This window comes from Cyrtonyx montezumae, unplaced genomic scaffold (assembly GCF_038088225.1).
Source record: "Cyrtonyx montezumae isolate F1298 unplaced genomic scaffold, pur_monq_1.0 scaffold_10, whole genome shotgun sequence".
In the NCBI taxonomy this organism is placed as follows: Eukaryota; Metazoa; Chordata; class Aves; order Galliformes; family Odontophoridae; genus Cyrtonyx; species Cyrtonyx montezumae.
In genome coordinates this window covers 44,321,205-44,338,639 of record NW_027071826.1, presented here as the reverse complement: position 1 = coordinate 44,338,639, position 17,435 = coordinate 44,321,205, and the positions used below count along the sequence as shown (strand labels likewise).

The 17,435-nt window shown below is 47.4% G+C and overlaps 1 protein-coding gene across 3 annotated transcripts in view; it reads right to left on the bottom strand.

The window, feature by feature from the left end:
- The window catches only part of LSP1 (lymphocyte specific protein 1), a 38,237-nt gene that overhangs the window by 7,671 nt on the left and 13,131 nt on the right, over window positions 1-17,435 (bottom strand). For 2 of the 3 annotated variants that reach the window (XM_065755167.1, XM_065755168.1), the window contains exons 2-10: window positions 10,893-11,045; window positions 9,164-9,253; window positions 6,644-6,839; window positions 5,938-6,060; window positions 3,687-3,730; window positions 3,495-3,576; window positions 2,974-3,114; window positions 2,238-2,318; window positions 1,423-1,537 (exon numbers count right to left, since the gene is read on the bottom strand). In XM_065755167.1, the coding sequence (XP_065611239.1) occupies window positions 1,448-1,537; window positions 2,238-2,318; window positions 2,974-3,114; window positions 3,495-3,576; window positions 3,687-3,730; window positions 5,938-6,060; window positions 6,644-6,839; window positions 9,164-9,253; window positions 10,893-11,045 (1,000 nt within the window). In that variant the 3' untranslated portion in view covers window positions 1,423-1,447. The remainder of the gene's footprint in view (window positions 1-1,422; window positions 1,538-2,237; window positions 2,319-2,973; window positions 3,115-3,494; window positions 3,577-3,686; window positions 3,731-5,937; window positions 6,061-6,643; window positions 6,840-9,163; window positions 9,254-10,892; window positions 11,046-17,435) is intronic. The other variant, XM_065755169.1, reaches the window with a different exon arrangement.

Sequence of the window (17,435 nt, the reverse complement as noted above, 5' to 3'; positions counted from 1 at the left end):
TCACAGCATGTCCCAGCCTGAGCTGCTGTGCAATGTCAAACAGACTCAGGCAACTCAGACTCCGGAAAGAACCTAAACCGCCACTTGGAGAAAGTCTCTTGGTCTGCAGCCTGCCCAGAGGAGCTGCAGCTCAGTGGGGAAAGGAGAGGAAAAATGGTACCCACGTGCAAGTTGAGATGGTGCTCAGTGAGGGATGTGGGCGTGAGCCAGGAGGACTTGGGAGCAGAAAAAGCATGAAGGGATGGTACAGTAAGGATAAAGGATGGACATCACTATGAAGGAGAGGAAGTGGGGAGCAGGGACCTCTCAGCAGGTAAAATAGACAGCTAAACCTGTCCTTAAAACAGATTTCTGGAAGCTATGAGCAGAGAAGCAAGCTGAAGATGCATATTCTGTTGGCTGCTGCCTCTTTACATCTAAGAAGATAGCTGCAGTCAAGCTTGCGTTTGTACTATTGCTCACCTCAAGGTGGCATTCAAGAGACCTTTTCTAAGCAGGCACCACAAAAAAAAAAAAAACAACCAAGAAAGCAAATACTCAGCGCTCAGCTCCTTGAACAAGGAAAAAAAAAAGTAGCTCAATCCCCAGAACTCAGAAACAAAGGTGTTTTGTAGCAGACTGAGCTATTTATAAGCTTGGCTATGAAATAAAACTTTTTTATATTCGAAAGAATGAGCTTGTTTTCACCCGAACAACAAATCCCCTCTGCTCAGTGCCAGATGCTGCACAGTTGAATCCAGCTAGCTATTCCCTCCCTCTATTCCATCCCTTCTTATTGCCACAACCCTCTATTTTCAGTAACTCCAGATAACACCAGGATGTCTATTAGCATAAACACGATATGAGCATGACCCCCAAAAGTCATTTCAACAAGCCACAGACCCAACTTTGCCTCTCCCTGTTGCCATACAGCTGAGGGCAGCCCCTTCTGCTCTGTTGATCCACCCAGCGCAGCAGATGCTCCCATCCTCCTCACCACAACCCTTCTGTGAACTTGTTCCAAGAGGTCACTGAAATCATTACATGTTATTTCCCCTTAGTTCAATAAATCAGGGAATTAAACTTAAAAAGTATTTGAATTTCAGGATTAAATCAGCCCTCATGCTCAACCAGAGCGACTTCCAGTTATAAGATTCTCCTTGCAACATAAGACCATAAGAAATCAGTAGAGAGTCTGCTCCTTTGAACAGCTTGTTCTGCAAATTAAACCAATGCAGGTATCCACCATCCTATAATTATCAAGTGCCAGGAAATGAAACAACCCCTCTCTGTGCTCCTCTCAGCCCCAAGCCAGGCAACTGCCCAGAAGGCTCCAGCTGTTACTATACCATACCTTCCAAGTTGCCTCTGTTTGGCAGAAACAACCCCAGTGTCCCGCCAAAACAGCACTAGGAGTTTGTTGCAAGGTCATAACCCACCTACCTGGTTAATGGATTCTCCAGGCACACTATTGCTCTGTGGCATCATCTATCAACACCTTCTTGTACTGGCCATGGCCCGTCGCAACAAACTTGTACTTCTTGCCAGAAGGAGTGGACTGAACAAGAGAGAAAGAAATAGCCAGAGTCTGCAATTTTCTCCCCTCAAGTTGTCAATACCAAATAACTGAAGTCAGAGGAAAAATGCAACAATTGCCTGTAATCCCAGAGGGCTTGGAGGCAGTTGGGCTCTGCAGGGTTGGCTTCACTCATGGCAAAAGCCAGTTGCATTGATTGCATCCTGGAAGCAGCACTGATCCAGGAACAGACAAAATGCTTTGATTCTTTCTCAGCCCAGATGACTCGAGCAGCAGCTGTTTGCTGCATTTTAACTGCCATTCCCACAAGCATACCAGTAGGCACAAGATCCCAGATCCATCTACAACTGTTGATACTATCTTGAGCCTTGTTGTGGATGTTCTTCTTTACTCTCAGGATCAAGAGGTATAATGAGAGCAAAGTAACTTGTGTTTGCGGTTCAACTTTGGCCTAGAAGGCCAGGGCTACCAACTCATTATCTGAGAACAATGAGGCATTGAAGAGACTCTTTGGTATTACTGGTTGTAACAGGATTCTTGCCCCCATTTTCACTAGGATTGGAGCTATAAGAGCTTTTCCAAATCTTCTGTGTGCAATTGCATTGACAAATACAGGCAGCCTCTTTGCCAAATCACTGCCTCCTCAATGCTTCCAACCTAGCTCAGAGCCCTTACTCTTGTGAAAAAGAGGACATCCATCCTCACACAGATATTAACTTACCTTTATATTGGTTTCAGGTTTGGGATTGCCCTTCTGTTCCCAAAGGCTTCTTTTACTCACGATGTCTCCTGCCACGATATCCTGAGAAGGGGATACAAGGTTCTCATTACCCTTCACTGCCAATGCTACTGGGTGTACCTTCACATCTCTTTCAACCCCACACATCTGACTTCCTTCTATACTTTAAATATTACATTGTCCGAGCTAAAACAGCTGCAGTTAAAACCCAAGACTTTGAAAACTTCTACCTATTAGCAATATATCCTGTGTTTTCCTCTCTCTCTCTGTTCAGTGAGAGCTTGGATCCAACATAGTTAAACTTAAGAAAATAAGCATTTCAGACATGTTAACATCAAGGCATTTTTTATGCAGAAGGAATTTTACTCTCATAAACACAGATTTACAACCCATGTGTTACAGAATCACACGTACTCAAAAAAAAAAAAAAATTAAGAGCAACACATAATAACCTTTGCATTTTCCAAATTTACAAGATTTATCACCTTGGTGATTGACCCAACTTTGCACTGGAAAAAAAAATGAAGTTCAGTCCTAGCGCCTCCAGAATAGGTATACAGTTTCCATGCCAGTGAATTTATTCCCACTGCAAAGCAGAGCCTCAATCAGCATCCAGGAGGCTTTCCCAGCTACATCACTGAGGAAGAATTCAGGTCAGAAGCTGAGATGCTCACCTGCACAAAGCAAAGCACATCCTGCAAGAGTGCAAGAGTCTTACCTTGCAAGCTGGGGTCTTCACTGAAGATTGGGCAGCAACCTCCCCAGTCTCCCAAAGACTTTTTGTGCTTGCTACCATCATGCTGGTGGCGGGAAGGTCAAGAGAGGGCTGTCGGACAGGCTTTGGAGTTTTTGTGGATGTCTAGAGTAGGGATGGAAAACTATCATCAGCAAACTTAATATCTCTGAGCATGTATTTATTTATCTATTCCCTCTAACTGGTGCTGCTGCCCAGGAATAAGAGGCTGCAAAAGGAGACCTAAAGGACATTGCTGATATGATTCCCTGACAAATACTGTCACCTCGTAAGCAGGGGACAAGAGGAAACGAGGACAGAGCCATCCACAAAATAAACCTTTACACTCTGGAGGGAGACAGACAGGATAAACTGCTGCTCCCATCCAAAGGGAGATGGTTCTATAGTGTCACTATCAAGGGTTGAGACAAAGAGCCATGGTAGGAGAGCAACACCCTGTAAATGGGGCACCACAGAGAATGGGGACAGGGAGCACAGCAGCTCACCTCAATGGCTTGTGTGTATTGCTCCAGTTTGTCATCTATCTTTGACACAGGCAGTGGAGGCTGGGACTTTTTTATGCTGTTACTGGAGATAAAAAAAAAAAAAAAGATAAGGCAACATCCTGAAGCTTCAGGCAGATGGTAGAGCTCCAAGAAATCCCATTTACCCTGTCCCCACAGCAACCCTGGAAATACCTTTTCTTTATTGAACGGTTCAAAGACTCAGTTCTGTCTGTGATCTGAAGTGGGAGAGAAAAGACACAAATATTACTTATCTGTGGACCTCATACGGATCATATAGGCCACACTGGCTGACCACACTGTAGACATTCCTTCTCTCCTCTCCCTCAAACAGATCTGGGGCACAAATGCCTCAGTCTTGTATTTTCATGACAGTCAGAGAGAAAGCGAGCATCCTATTTCCTTCTCTTTTCCAAGGCAGGCAAAAGTCCCAACCAGAAGCACCAGTACACAGTAACAGCCCAATCACTTTAGGGTACAAAGTAACAGTGCACAGCTTGACCCAGAGTTCAGACAGCAACTCAGGACAACCCTGCTTAAGAGCCACAGATCTTTCTCAGACACTTCCTTGCTGAACAGGAGAGAAAGTGGAAAACATGGAAAGATAGAGATAAACTAGAAATGCTGTCAACAACTGCTGCAGAAATGGAGCCAAGAATAAGAGCAGCACAGCCATGAGTTATGTTGGCTTACATACACACACAGACAGGCTACGTAGCATGTGGAGCCACCTGCAAGGCAGCTCCTCAGGTCAAGGCTTCAGGGAAGGGAGGTTTGCAGAAGACTCCTGTGCAAGAACACTTTGACCAAGGCAGGAAGGCAAGCAACCACTTCAGGCACCAAATAAAGGAGAAGACGGAAACATTGCTTAACCTCTCCGCTTTTTTGTGCTCCAGAAAGCAAGAAAGCAGAGATATGAACACATTCAAATCAAAAGGTAGCTCCTACAGAGACAAGCTGCAGCACCCAGGTGACAAGGATTCTCCCCATGTATACCACTGCCTGCAGCATGGGAAGCATCACCTTCCCAGTTAGTGGACAAAAAGGAGTGCTGCTAAATGCTCACTTTAGGAAGCTTTCAGAATGCTAGTGCTAGGTTTCAACTAAGGAGAGGACAAAACATTGTCATAGGAAGGAAATGACTAACAGCTGTGCCAAAATCTCATGATCCATTGAAGAATAGCAAAATAACCAATTAATAGCACAGTCCTTGCTAATAGAGATGCACTTTGTGAGGTTCCAGCACAACAGTGAGACAGAGCCCATCAGCCCAAAGTTTCTTCCAAGCAAGTTCTCAGCTCAATGCTGGAGGAATTAGTGCTTGCCTCCTAGCCAGAACTTCAGAGATTGGGCTGCCCATTCTTGCAGCGAGAGTTATATTTTCCTGTTTCAAAGCACTCTCCAAAGGCCAGAAGAAATCACGAAAGTTCACTCAGCCGACACCTCAGCTCACAAGCAGCCTGGGACAAAATGGGACCAGTACAAGTCTTTCCCTTGGTCCCCTCCATCCTTAGAAAGACCCCAACCTCATTTTTCCTGAATGGCTTAGTTTTCAGCTTTGTGTATGGGTGAGCTCTGGCATCACTGTTACATGAAAACAAATAAACAAATGAAGCCACAGCAACTGGATTTCTGAACTTTTCCCTGGGCTAATCCTAGCAACAGCAGTTAAGCTCAGGTCAGGAAACTGTGTGTTTTGCAGTAGCAACTACAAGAATTTCAGTGCATAAAAGGTGCTGGGAGAGTTTAATTGCATTTCCCCACTCTTTGGATCTGCTTTGGTTACCCCAGTGACATTAGCACTGGGTCTGCATCCAGAACCACCCTTTCCTCCCTCTTTATTTGATTTTAAAGCTCTTCTCCATAAACAACTAGATTCTGACTGTCATAGATGATGAAATCTTCCTCTTAATATCTATACACTGTTGCAAGAAGAAGTGCTTATACAATCCTCCCTGAAGGAAATACTGACTAAGAAACAAGAAGCATAAAACTGAATGGATTAGAAAAGAAAAGAAAAAAAGAAAAAGAAAAAAAACATCAACAGCAGGTTAACAAGCTACAAACTACCAAGGCTCCTCATCATTTCCCTCTATGCAATAATCAAGGAGCTCAGGGCTTATAGAGACAAAAAAAGTCAATTGCTACACAAACCACTTAAGTGCATCTATTGTATGTAAAAGCTCATGCGCTGATCTAAGGATTTGTGCAAAGTGCAACAGAAGTCACACAGTGCAATTCAAGAGGTATTAAAGAGCTGAGGTTTCACAAGAGCATCTATTCAGATATGGAGGTAAGGAAGGACAAAATGTTTCAGAGATAGGGAATCCCACTTTAAGTGAAGGATAAATGATACTTTGTTTTATGCTGTGATAGGGAAATCCCATGTTACCACAAGCTCAGGGTCACCTCCCTTGCCACAAACCTTGATGGAGCACACTGCAGTGTGATCCGAGCACAGCTCCTCCTCATCCAGACTGGCAGGGCTTGGGGCCTTTGGGCGTTTTTCTGGGGTTTCTTCTTCTTCATTTCTCCTTCTCTTCTTCTCCTGAGTGCAGAAAACAAGCCAGAAAGCGAGAATGGTCACAGCACTTAAGATTCAAGAAAACTGATTTTCAAAGCAATGCAAGATGTAGCAATGCATCAAGTCAAAGGTGTGGCAAAGGCCAAGGAGAGAAAAATAAGTATTAAATTCAGATTTGAGCACTCCTGAAGATCTACTCACTGTTGACAAAACCACAGGAGAAACAGTAGCACTTTTTAATTGGGTATGGCATGGGTATGACTAACACAGCATAAACTCTGGGAGTAGATACACACTTGTACAAGGAAAAAGAGTTGCATCCATGAACCCAGGAAGGTTCTTAGATGCAAGCAGAATCATCCCCGAGTTATGTCATGGCAGCACATCCACATGGTCTCAACACCCAGCAGCAGGGAACAAGCATTGGCACATGTTGCCCAGAGACCATGAGGTCCTCTTGAAGTTCTCCAAAAGCTGCCTGGATGCAGTCCTGGGCACACTGCTCAAGCAGGTGTTGGGCTGGAGGGACCTTCCCACCTCAACCATTCTGCAATTCTGTAAACAGCTCAGCTGAGAATATAAACAACCCAGCTCCTTCTGATCTCACCTCCTGCTTGACTCTCTCCTCCTCATGCTGCTCTGGGACATGTTCTTCCTCCTGGCACAGCCTCTCTTCTTCCCTAACAACCACATCCTCCTCCTGGACCTCCTCCGGGCCTTCCTGGTCCAGCTGAATCTGCTCCAGTTTGACCTCTGCTTCCCTCACACTGCTGTCCTCTTCTTCATACAACTGTTGTGGAGATCTAGATGTAGATGTGGAGGAGAGAGGTCAAAGAACCAAAACATGTTGTTATGAGCCTAGAGACACCACTCTTTCAGAGATTTTCCCTAATACCCCCCCCTCAAACCTCTTCTGGTGCAACCTGAGGTTATTCCCTCTCATTCTATCACTGTTAATTGGGAGACGAGGCTGAACCCAACTTTTTCACAACCTCCTTTCAGGTTGCTGTAGAGAGCAATAAGGTCTCTTCTGAGCCTCCTCTTTTCCAAGCCAAACAAACCCGGATCCCTCTACTGCTCACTGTAAGGGTTGTGCTCTGGACCCTTCGCAGCTTTGTTGCCCTTCTCTGAACACACTCCAGGGCCTCAGTGTTTTTCTTCTAATGAGGGGCTCCAAACCAAATGCAGTTAGGTATCCATGTATGGATTCTGTATAACTACGTCTGTCTCCAAACCTCGGTATTACCACTTGAATAAAGGACACCTCTGCTTTACCAAAGCAGTACCAAAGCAGCCAGGTCTTAACAGAAAAACCAGGCAAGAGCTTTCACAAGAAGATTCCTATGCATCCCAGAGGCCATAGAGAAAAGGCTCACCCGTATGCTTAAGTGCTCAGCTTTGTGAAAGCAGAGCAGCCTTTGGGAACAGCCTGTGATAGCACTTAACCCAGAGCCCTCACTGGCTCAGATACACACCCTGGGATGTTATTGCCATCTTACAGTCCCAAAAGGAGAATAGTTTTCTCCTCCCATCTATTTCTTAGAAAATTGCCTATGCTGCAGCAGCAAGGCAGGAGCTGGCTAACAGAGCAGAGGGCTGACTCACTGCTCCTGTATCACCAGCCAGCACCAAACACAGAGGAAAGTTCAGGCTATGCTTTTCCACCCACCCCTCTGCAGCAGGGAAGGCAGCTCACAGGACAGCCACCTTCCAGCCCTCCTCACTGACCACATCGGAAAAAAGGCTGATGCATACACTGGCTCACTGGGCTTCCTACTAATCATCCTCCCACAACAGCACAGTCACCATCAACAAACAGACTCCAAAGGGCTCTTGACCCAGGTAACTTTTTTTTTTTCTAACTAGGATGCCTCAGCCAACAATGCCTCCAGCTATAGAGAAAGCTCACGATAAAGATCTAAGCCAGTAGATATGATGTAGTCAATAAGATGCCTTTGGCACTTCTATATTTAAGAAAATGCAGTTAATTCCACCCTCAGCTAAGAGGAAATGGGATTTAGGAAACCCTACCCACAGCACCACTTGTCCCAGCATGGGCATTCCTTATCAGACAACTCCTACCTGTGCTTGCACTCCAAGCTTCTCCTCAGATGAGCCAGGAAGAAGGGCAAAGCTATCGAACAGACTTTGTAAAGCACAACCATCAACTGGGGAGCCAAACTTTTGCGAAAACTCACTCCCAGGAAACTTAGAGGATCCCAGCCCCTGCAGCCAAGAGCAGCAGACTCTCCCCAAGGCCTGAGTTCTTTGCAAGGAGGAAAGGGGCTGCAGAAAAGCAGCTGGGGCTGATTGCTAATTGCTCCCACAGCTGTGATAATCAGCACTGCCGTGAGCTGCTCCAGCAGCCCTCCTGGGGCTGAGACTGGGAAGGTACAGCTTGCAGCGATTGCATCAAGGAAGAAGCAAGATCTGTTTACTTGTTCAGAAGTAAATATTAATCTTATGCATTTTTCTCAATCCCTTGGGCAGAAAAGGGGTTGTGTCATTGCAGAACAAAGCTCCCTATAAAATTGGGTTGGTGAGAGAACTGAGTCATAGAGTTCACATGTAGATATGTGGTGTCCAGGGCAGGAGACACGGCAAGAGTTTTGCTCATCCCAGTGATAGGAGATAGTGGAAGATGGATCTGGAGCTCAGCTCCTGGTCAGGGACACAGGAACCCCTCAGCACTGTTTTCCACTGCTGAGAGAGCTGTTGAGCACAAGGTGGGCGGGGGCCACAACACCCACAATGCTGACGTGAGCCAGGAAGCAGCAATAACATAGAACAGCTTATTTATTTTTAATTTTTTTTTAATTTTTTATTTTTCGACTGCCTGGATTATGTTAGGGGCTGTTTTGGCCCGTGCAGCTGCTCAGGTGGCTTAAATCCACTGTTGTCATTCCTCCAAACCCCAGTGTCCTGGCCAGCTGCCATTGCTCAGAGCACAGAGCTGAAGCCAAACACCCCAAAGCCTGTGTCCATCTCTCCCCAGCAGCTCAAATTGCAGGCAGAGACCATCCATCCCCATTCTAGCCTGTGCACCAGACCCTGCTCTCAAGGCACGACCTGGGCTCAGTCACCTCTCCTTGGGGTACTGGGTGGCCCAGCTCTCTGCCTTACCCACCTCTGCTTGCGTTGCTCCAGCTTCTGGGACCAGTCGCTAAACCCTTCATCTTCTTCCAGTTCAGAGGTCCCAGAGGGCTTAAAGTCATAGCTGAAACACAGCAAGGAGGAAAATTAGGATGAGAACAGTGCAAAAGATCGTACCAGCTCATTGTCTCCAGCAGAAGCACCCCACTGTCTGCCTGGTCTCTGAGAACACAAGCAGGTGAGCAAAAGCAGCACATCAAAATGAAGGAGTTCCATGGTTTTCTTCTCTATTGCAGCTTGTTTAGACTAAAAATGTTTCAGATTAGGTTCCCACTTATCCTGAACTTGTATGCAGCCTCAGACTAAAGAAATCAGTGGAAGTCAGCCTGAATAGAGTGTTGGATTAGGAAGGCAAGAATACCCAATGACACAGGCACACATCCTGGGCTTGTTCCTCATGTTCCCATAGAGCTCTGAGAACTCTGGCACCTGGTCTATGAAACACTACTGTTCCGGCCTCATCTGCAAGCAGCAAGAGATGAGAAGGTGAGGATGAGTGATGGAGGTGTAGCTTTGCAATATAGTTGCCCACCACACTGCAATCCAAGCAGTGACATAATTCTTCCTCACCTGACTTCATGCTGATGATTCAGAGGTGGACACAGCCCAGACTTGTTCCATCTTGCACCTTCCCCAACCCCTGCACTCACTGTAGTTCAAGCCTCTGGCATGCCCAGCCAACTCCAATTGGCCCCAATTGGTTGGGTGAACTTCAGCCACGCCAAAAGTTGCTCTGCTCCCAGCCGTGGCAGAATGGATAGAAGGGAGAACCATTTTTCTCCTCCCTAAAGGAAGAACTACGTCCATTCTGCAACCCACTGCCCTCTAACCCCACGAGCGCATTCCTAAGCTGTGATGACAGCCCTCCTAGCCTGCAGATGTATGGATGGAGGGAGCAGCAGCCCTCCTGGCTCCCACAGCTGCCTGCACCAGATGCAGCCTCATCATGTATGAGAATGGTTGTTCCTTCCTCAGGGAAGGAAAATCACCACTGGGATGGGGCTCCCTGATGAGCACCCACATTGCAAGCATCAGCTGGAGGAGGTGAACTGGGTTATATTTCCCACTACTTGAGTAGGAAGTTTGGGGATGCCCCAACTGAGATAACCTTGGTACAGCCAGGAAGAGATAGCTGTGAGGAAGGGGTTTTCCAAAGGTGGGACACGAGTCCTGATGGACATCAGTAAGTTGGCTGTAGGGTCTGGGTGGGGCTACACTGGGGACATCCATCCCCCCTCACTCCCAAGGCCATGCATAATTGCTGACCATGACGGTGGGGAAGAGAGCAGATACAGGCAGCCCGTGGGTATCACCAGTCTGGTCTGCAGTCAGGACCCTGCAGAGCTCAGGTTTGCAAATCCACCATTTTATCAGTTCTTTCCTTTTTTGTTTGAATGGGGGAAGGGACGAGAGCAGCAATGTGAATGGGATGCATCCTGTGCGGAAGCTCCGAGGGAAGGAGGGGGCTGTGTTTACTTGAGAGAGTGCAAAGCTGTGGGAAGATTAATGGCAGGCTGACCCTGGCTGCGTGAGCAAGCCCAGGTGGCTGTCAGCAGCTGCAGAGAAACCAGGGGACAGCCAGAGGAGCAGCAGTGTCCTTCCCGGGGACACCTAAGTTCCAGGGTAAACACAAGGCCAAAGCAGACGCGAGGGAGTTCAGTTCAATTTTGCTGCAGAGGTGTATACACATGGGTATTTCTTACTGGTTTTCCTGTGCTGAACCTGCACTCTCCATGCAGGAGCCAGTGCCATTGAAGTCTTCCTCTGCTTGGGACCTCAGCTGTTTCTCACGCTCCCGTCGCCGCCTCTCTCGCGCCGCTTCCTCCTCATCCTCCACACTCCACTGTGCCGTCAGCCTGCCGAAACAGAGGGAAAACTCATCTTAATGCTTGAAAATACCCCTCAAGCTGCTGGGACAACCCTTCCAGCAAAGTGGGAGCTCACTGCATGAGGGCTGTCAGCATGAGCGCTGGTTCTTGAAGCAGTGATCCTGTCCCTTGGCACAACTCAAGCTGGACCTCGAGTGCTGTGTTCAGTGTTGGGCCCCTCACTACAAGAAAGACATTGAGGCCCTGCAGCATGTCCAGAGGAGTGCAACCAAGCTGTGAAGGGTTTGGAGCACAAGCCTTATGGGAAATAGCTGAGGGAACTGGGATTGTTTGGTCTGAAGAAGAGGAGGCTCTCGACTGCACTCTACAGTGACCTGAAAACAGATCATAGAAAGGTGAGGAGCATCTTCATCTCCCATTTAACAGAATAGGACAAGGTAGAATGACCTTAACTGCACCACAGGAGGTTCAGGCTGGATACTAAGAAAAATCTCTTCTCAGAGAATGGCCAGTTATTGGAACAGGCTGCCCAGGGGGGTGGTGGGGTCACCTGGAACACCTGGAGGTATTTAAGAAATACGTAAATGTGGCACTCACGAACATAGTTTAGCGGGCATGGTGATGATGTTGGATTAGGTGACCTTAGATGTCTTTTCAACCTTAATGATTCCATGTCTGTCCTGTTGCAGCCCCTTTTTTAAAGGGTACAGTTTCAGGAATGGGTGATGTGTGAGCAAGGGTGGGCTTTGCCTGCAGGAGAGCCTTTCCCCAAGGAAGACACAACCTAAAGCATCATTCCCTGTGATGTTGCTTTGCATCCCAGGAAAAGGGCTAGGAACAGGGTATGGCAAGTAATATGGAGATATGAGGATGTTGTAAGAAATCCCATGGCCCAACCTCATGCATCGGTCTAGGCTCCGCAGCCTAGATCTCCTGATGAAATCTGCACTATGGAGCCATCACCCTAACAACTGAGATGGCCACGTCTAAATCAAGGCAGGAGCTGTATCCTGCTCCACTTCCTACCCCAGCATGGAGAAGAAACCTGTGCTGGCTTCTCTCAGCCTCAGGGTGCCTCTGCCAGCAGGACAGCTGCCCACCCCAAGGAAGCGATAAGGCGGCTGCCACATTCCAGCTCAGCGATAACACTGTCGCACGGGTTGCAGTACTCATGGCCAAAGCTGGCACTGATGCTCACTCACCCATCCACTCACCCAGCCCCAAAGCAGACTGGAAGGTTATTTCCCCTTGCTCTCAACTGGAACAAATAGCCCAAAGCCACCCGGACCACAGCCAGACCCCCTCCTCGTCCCCCATCGTATTTATTGTTTTCCCCATGGTTCCCATAGAAACCCTTGTCTGTGGGCCTGGCAGGAAGCCACAGTGTTGTTGTTTTATTTTTTGTGTGTGTGCATGCGTTTTATTTTCTTTTAATATATAAATGAAGTCATTCATTAAACTCTGCCACGATTTCCCTCCCCTGTGCGACAGCTCCAGAGTGCCTCCAGTTCTGAACAGCTCTTAACCCCCTCATACCCAAATTGTCCCAGTTACCAGCAGCAAAGCCCACATTTCTCCCTGAACGAATTCAATTTCATTTAACTCCACACACCCTAGATTCCCAGAAGGCTGTTGCAAGGGGCTGTAGCAACTCAGGGATGTCCCATCTGGGCCATACACACTTTGCACATCACCTCAGCCTGCCATCCACTGTGTTTCCCACTGAGATGTGACTAATCCTCTCCCTATGATCTCACCAACTCACTATTCTATCACTGGATCTTCTCAGTGGACTCAGGACAATACCAGAGGAGACAGTTTCAGGGAGATGCAGCTTTCTGTAGGGCAGGGGAATATCACCCACATTCCCCATGCCAAAGGGTGAGCTGGCATCTGAGCTGCCTATGGCCCAGATGATGCTGCACTGACAGGTATTGCTCACATGCTTCAGGCAAAAAGCAGGTCCCCACTGAGCCCCTGATTATTTCTGTACAGAGATGTTCTGCCCAGCGTCATAGAGGTCACCCATAACTGGTTGTTCAGCAGCAGTCCCTTGGCTTAGAAACACCACTGAACACCCAAACTCACTTTACTGGCAGATTCAGAACTTTTTCATGCTCAGACAGGCTGGCAGCAGAGTGATATTTAATAAACGATGCTTAGGAGCTCAGTGATCCAGCCAGCAAGCAGAGGGAAAACGATTATACCTCTTCAGCTGATCTAGTAGCATAAATATTTGTTTCCAATAAAAACAAACAAACAAATAAATGGAAAACGAAACCTTGGCGAAGTGCTCACATATGGGTCAGCTACAGCACTTTGTTGAACTACAAACTGACTGCACCCTTTTTGTTTGGAGCACTCCAACCCTATGTCAGCCCACTCTGATACGCAGAGTGGGTCAACCATTAAATTTTCTCTTCTTCTTTTCTTCACGTCCCACCAGACCCCAGCCAAGGGAGTAGTTTTATTTCCACTCATCCTCTCACATACCTCCTGCAGAACAGATAAAGGCAGGCACAGTCCTCACGGCCACCAATACCTGCTCCAGACAAGCCAGCATTTCTAGAATGGTCACATATCCTTTGGGCAATTCCTCAGCAGTGCTTGAGGAGCTTATAACTTTCATGTGAGGGAAACTTCTGGCATTGAGCTGTATTTAAGGGAAACAGTGCAGACTTAAGGAGACTTCTGCATGGCTTACAGCATAGAGGAAGTTTTGCTGGCCCTAAACCAACCTTCACCACTAAAGCTAATTCCAGAAAGGAAAATAAAATGCCTCCCAGAGGCTTTAGGCATTGCAGACCTGTGCCAGAACATAGCAACCCTCTACCAGCAAACTTGACATTCCTGTCTTCTGAGCTTACTGGGTGCTGGGCCAGGATGCTGTTGACTTTGGTTGAGGCCTCTGTCATGTATGCTGCCCCACACACCCAGGGGTCATGGGGAAAGATGCTTCAGGAACAGGATTTAATAGGAGTCTGACACAATGGCTGGTATTTCCCAAAGGGCATCCCACTGCAAACCCTACTGCAGACAAGGGTAAAGCTCCTATCACCTGCAAAAGTGATAGGGCTAGGCTCACACCCACTACTTCTGAAAAAATTCCCCACATGAAACAGGACTGCATCCCCAGCAGTCAACCCATTGTCCTCTTTGTTGAATTTTAGGGAGAGGAAGAAACCAGACACCTGTGCAAGACCCCTTCCCCTTCCTACAGTGGGTCATTCGAGTCGGAAGGGACCTTTAATGGACATCTAGTTCAACTCCTCTGAGATGAACAGGGACATCTACAGCTATATCACGTTGCTAAGAACGTGGTCCATCTCAGTCCATTGCCCTTTTCAGCCTCTGTTGCCTTGCCATGGTGCTAGCTACAACCTCAGTGCCCTACTGCCCATCACAGAAGGAGAACCATAGACTTCAGGTAAAGCTCTTCCATTGACACCCAGCAACAAAAGTTGCCTACCCAACATAAAACAGAACATGCCCCGGAACTGTCTCCAAGTTCATCCTGCTGACAAGTAGAGCTGCTTTATTTCATGCTGCATTTATCATCAGTGCATGAAGAGCTAAGTGTGGCTGCAGGGGTATCAAAACATACTGCCCACTCTTGCCACATGAAATGAAAAAGGACACCCCCAGTCCACAGCCACATTGCTGTGGCTCAGTTTCTTCCAATTGCTGCAACTCACTGGCTAAAAGCAATGCCCCAGCATCTAGCACTTCCCAAAGATCTAAGACCCAGTTTACCTCTAAATATCATGAAGTCTTCAGAATCTGTCCCCACATCTAAGGGCTCACCATGAAGATACTGGGAACTGAGCAGATGTTCAACCAACACCCTAATTTCCTGATTACTGTGCTGCCAAGGGATTGCTGCTGAACAACATCAAGTATGGATGACCTCTGTGACACTGGGCAAAACATCTCTGATGCATAAATAACCAGGACAGATAACAAACACCAGTTAGGTTTCTTGGTGGATATGTTTCTGGGGCTGAGAGGTAACATGGCTTAATAGCAAAGATTACAGTAGGGCAATAATCTGGCTGGATAAGGAAGGGGTCATGGATATTAGTACGATATAAGGCAACTGGGAAAGAAATAAAACCAGAAATGATGATGTCACAGTCTGGAGTTTATTTCAGTGTCGTCTCAGGGGATATGGTGATTCCAGCTCTGAGAGATCGCCTTGTCATTTGAAAGCAGCCAGCAATGCTGCACGAGCCTCTCCCTCCCATACATTCATGTAATTCCTCAGCTGCATTCACAGCCCAGGCTACAGAGCTTTAACAAGGAGGGGGTGCAGCAAAGGGGAAAGAGACAGCAAAATACGTAGATGCTTCACCCTAAGCCTGTTTCTCATACCAAACCTCCCCACCCATCCATAGTTCCTCAGCCTTAGCCACTTCTCCCCATTTCATTCTACAGAGAGGCAGCTCCATCTCCCATCGCTGCAGACCATCAGGAGCTGGGGTGTGGAAAGGTGTCACACAGGAGCTGATAAGGACAAACCAGGGCAATTGAGAAGAATAAGATATGGCCTGAAATTTCATCAAGCAGAAAAGAAAGAATGCCATAGGCAGCATGGCAGGGAGATAGCCTCCCCTTGAAAACAAAAGCAGCTTGTCCTTTTTTTTTTTCTCCTCTTTAAAATGAATCTGAATTTATCTTCATGACAGCATATCTCATTTCTGCTCAGAGCAAAACAAGCAGATACAGAGCCACACACTCTGGGTAGCCTTGGTGCCACCCAGGAGGTCTAGGTGAGCTACACCATTGTGCAAGGTCCCTGGGAGGGGAAAAGCCCACCTTGGAGCCCAGGTAGAAGACAGAACCAAAAATAGTTGCATCCAGGTAGATGGAGGCAGGGCAGGGAGGGTGTTTCCAGTACAGTCACACATTTATTGAAAAGGAGCATGTGCAGGGATATCTTTTTTTTTTTTTTTTTGGACATGGATGAGATCTACAGATTTTCAAGGAGTCTCAATTGGACTTTTCAGCAGAGTGTAAAATTACACCCCAGCACCAGGTCTCTCACAAATAGGAAGGAGAAGAGGCCAGTTCCTGCCCTGATGGGAGCATCCCATCATCAGCCAACCCATGCAGCAATTCTGAGGTCACTATCCTTAATGACCCATTTTTTATATGTATTTCTTAATTATTTTTAACCACAGCAGGCTGACTCCCACCAACTCACTTATGAGATGATGAATTGCACCCCCAGGATCGCATGTCCTTCGCACACAGATATGCTGGTGTGGTAATGTATTAACATCACCGGTCTGGAATTTGGAGGCAGAGCGGGGGAGAGAAAGGGCTGGAGCTGGAGCCCTCCCAGCACCCTGCACAGGCTGCAGCATTCAGTAGGTGTGAGAAATTTGTGCCGTGTAAGACCCCAAAACGTGGCCTTTTCTCACGCTCCCTCCATCTCAGCTGCACTGTTCAAGACACTGGCGTCTGCCTGGAGAGGAGGAAGTCTGGACTCTGTTTTTGGAAGGGAGAGGCACACCAGAGGAGAAAGTAGATTTGTCAGAAAGGTTTGGCTTGGCTTACTGAACTTTGATATTTTTGTTGTTGTTGTCTTGGATAGGAAAGCATCCACAGCCTCTGCTACCTTGTGCTTCAATGATGGAGGAGAACAATGCTTTGCCACTGCTCAAAGCTAGGATTAAAGGCCAGTTTCACACCAGGCATGATGTTTTCTACAGCACAGCCAAGCTGCAATGACCCACCAGATTGGCCACAAGTCATTTGTTTCATGGTGCTCTTTCCCCATGCTGCCTGGAACAGTAGGAGGGAGCTCCCTGCTGGGACAGGGACAGGAGGTAGCAAGGAGGCTGTGGGAATGTGTCTCTGGGAGAGAGGAGGTTTTCAGCATTTATAGCCCTCATTGAGGAGTGGAGCCACAACAGGAACCAGGGTCAGCAACAAGCCCTCTACCCCTGCTGTGCCTTCGAGAGAAAGCAGGCTTGACCCCAAAATACTGAGTGCAAATGTTATCCTTCAAGCACGTCAGCACAGCCTCTCATTTTAGGCAAGGGGAACAGAGGCACTGCACATCACTGGCTGTCAATTTGTCTCCCTGTAGAACTAAGGGATGCAGCTCCTGAGATTGCCTGGCATCTCAGGATCCGGCTTTCTCCATTGAAAGAGCCAAGTCACACAAAGGAAGGGAGTACAGGAAAAAAACTTTGAAAAGCTGAAAACTTGTCACAAAGCAGCACAGCAGCCGAGCTTCAAATCATAGAACCGAATCATCAAGGTTGGGAAGGATCACTAAAATCATCTGGTCCAACCCCAAACCATCCCTACCATGCCTAGTAGCCATGTCCCTAGTGCCACATCTCCATGGTCTTAAATGCCAACATGGACAGTGATTCCACCACCTCCCGGGGTAGTATGTTCTACTGC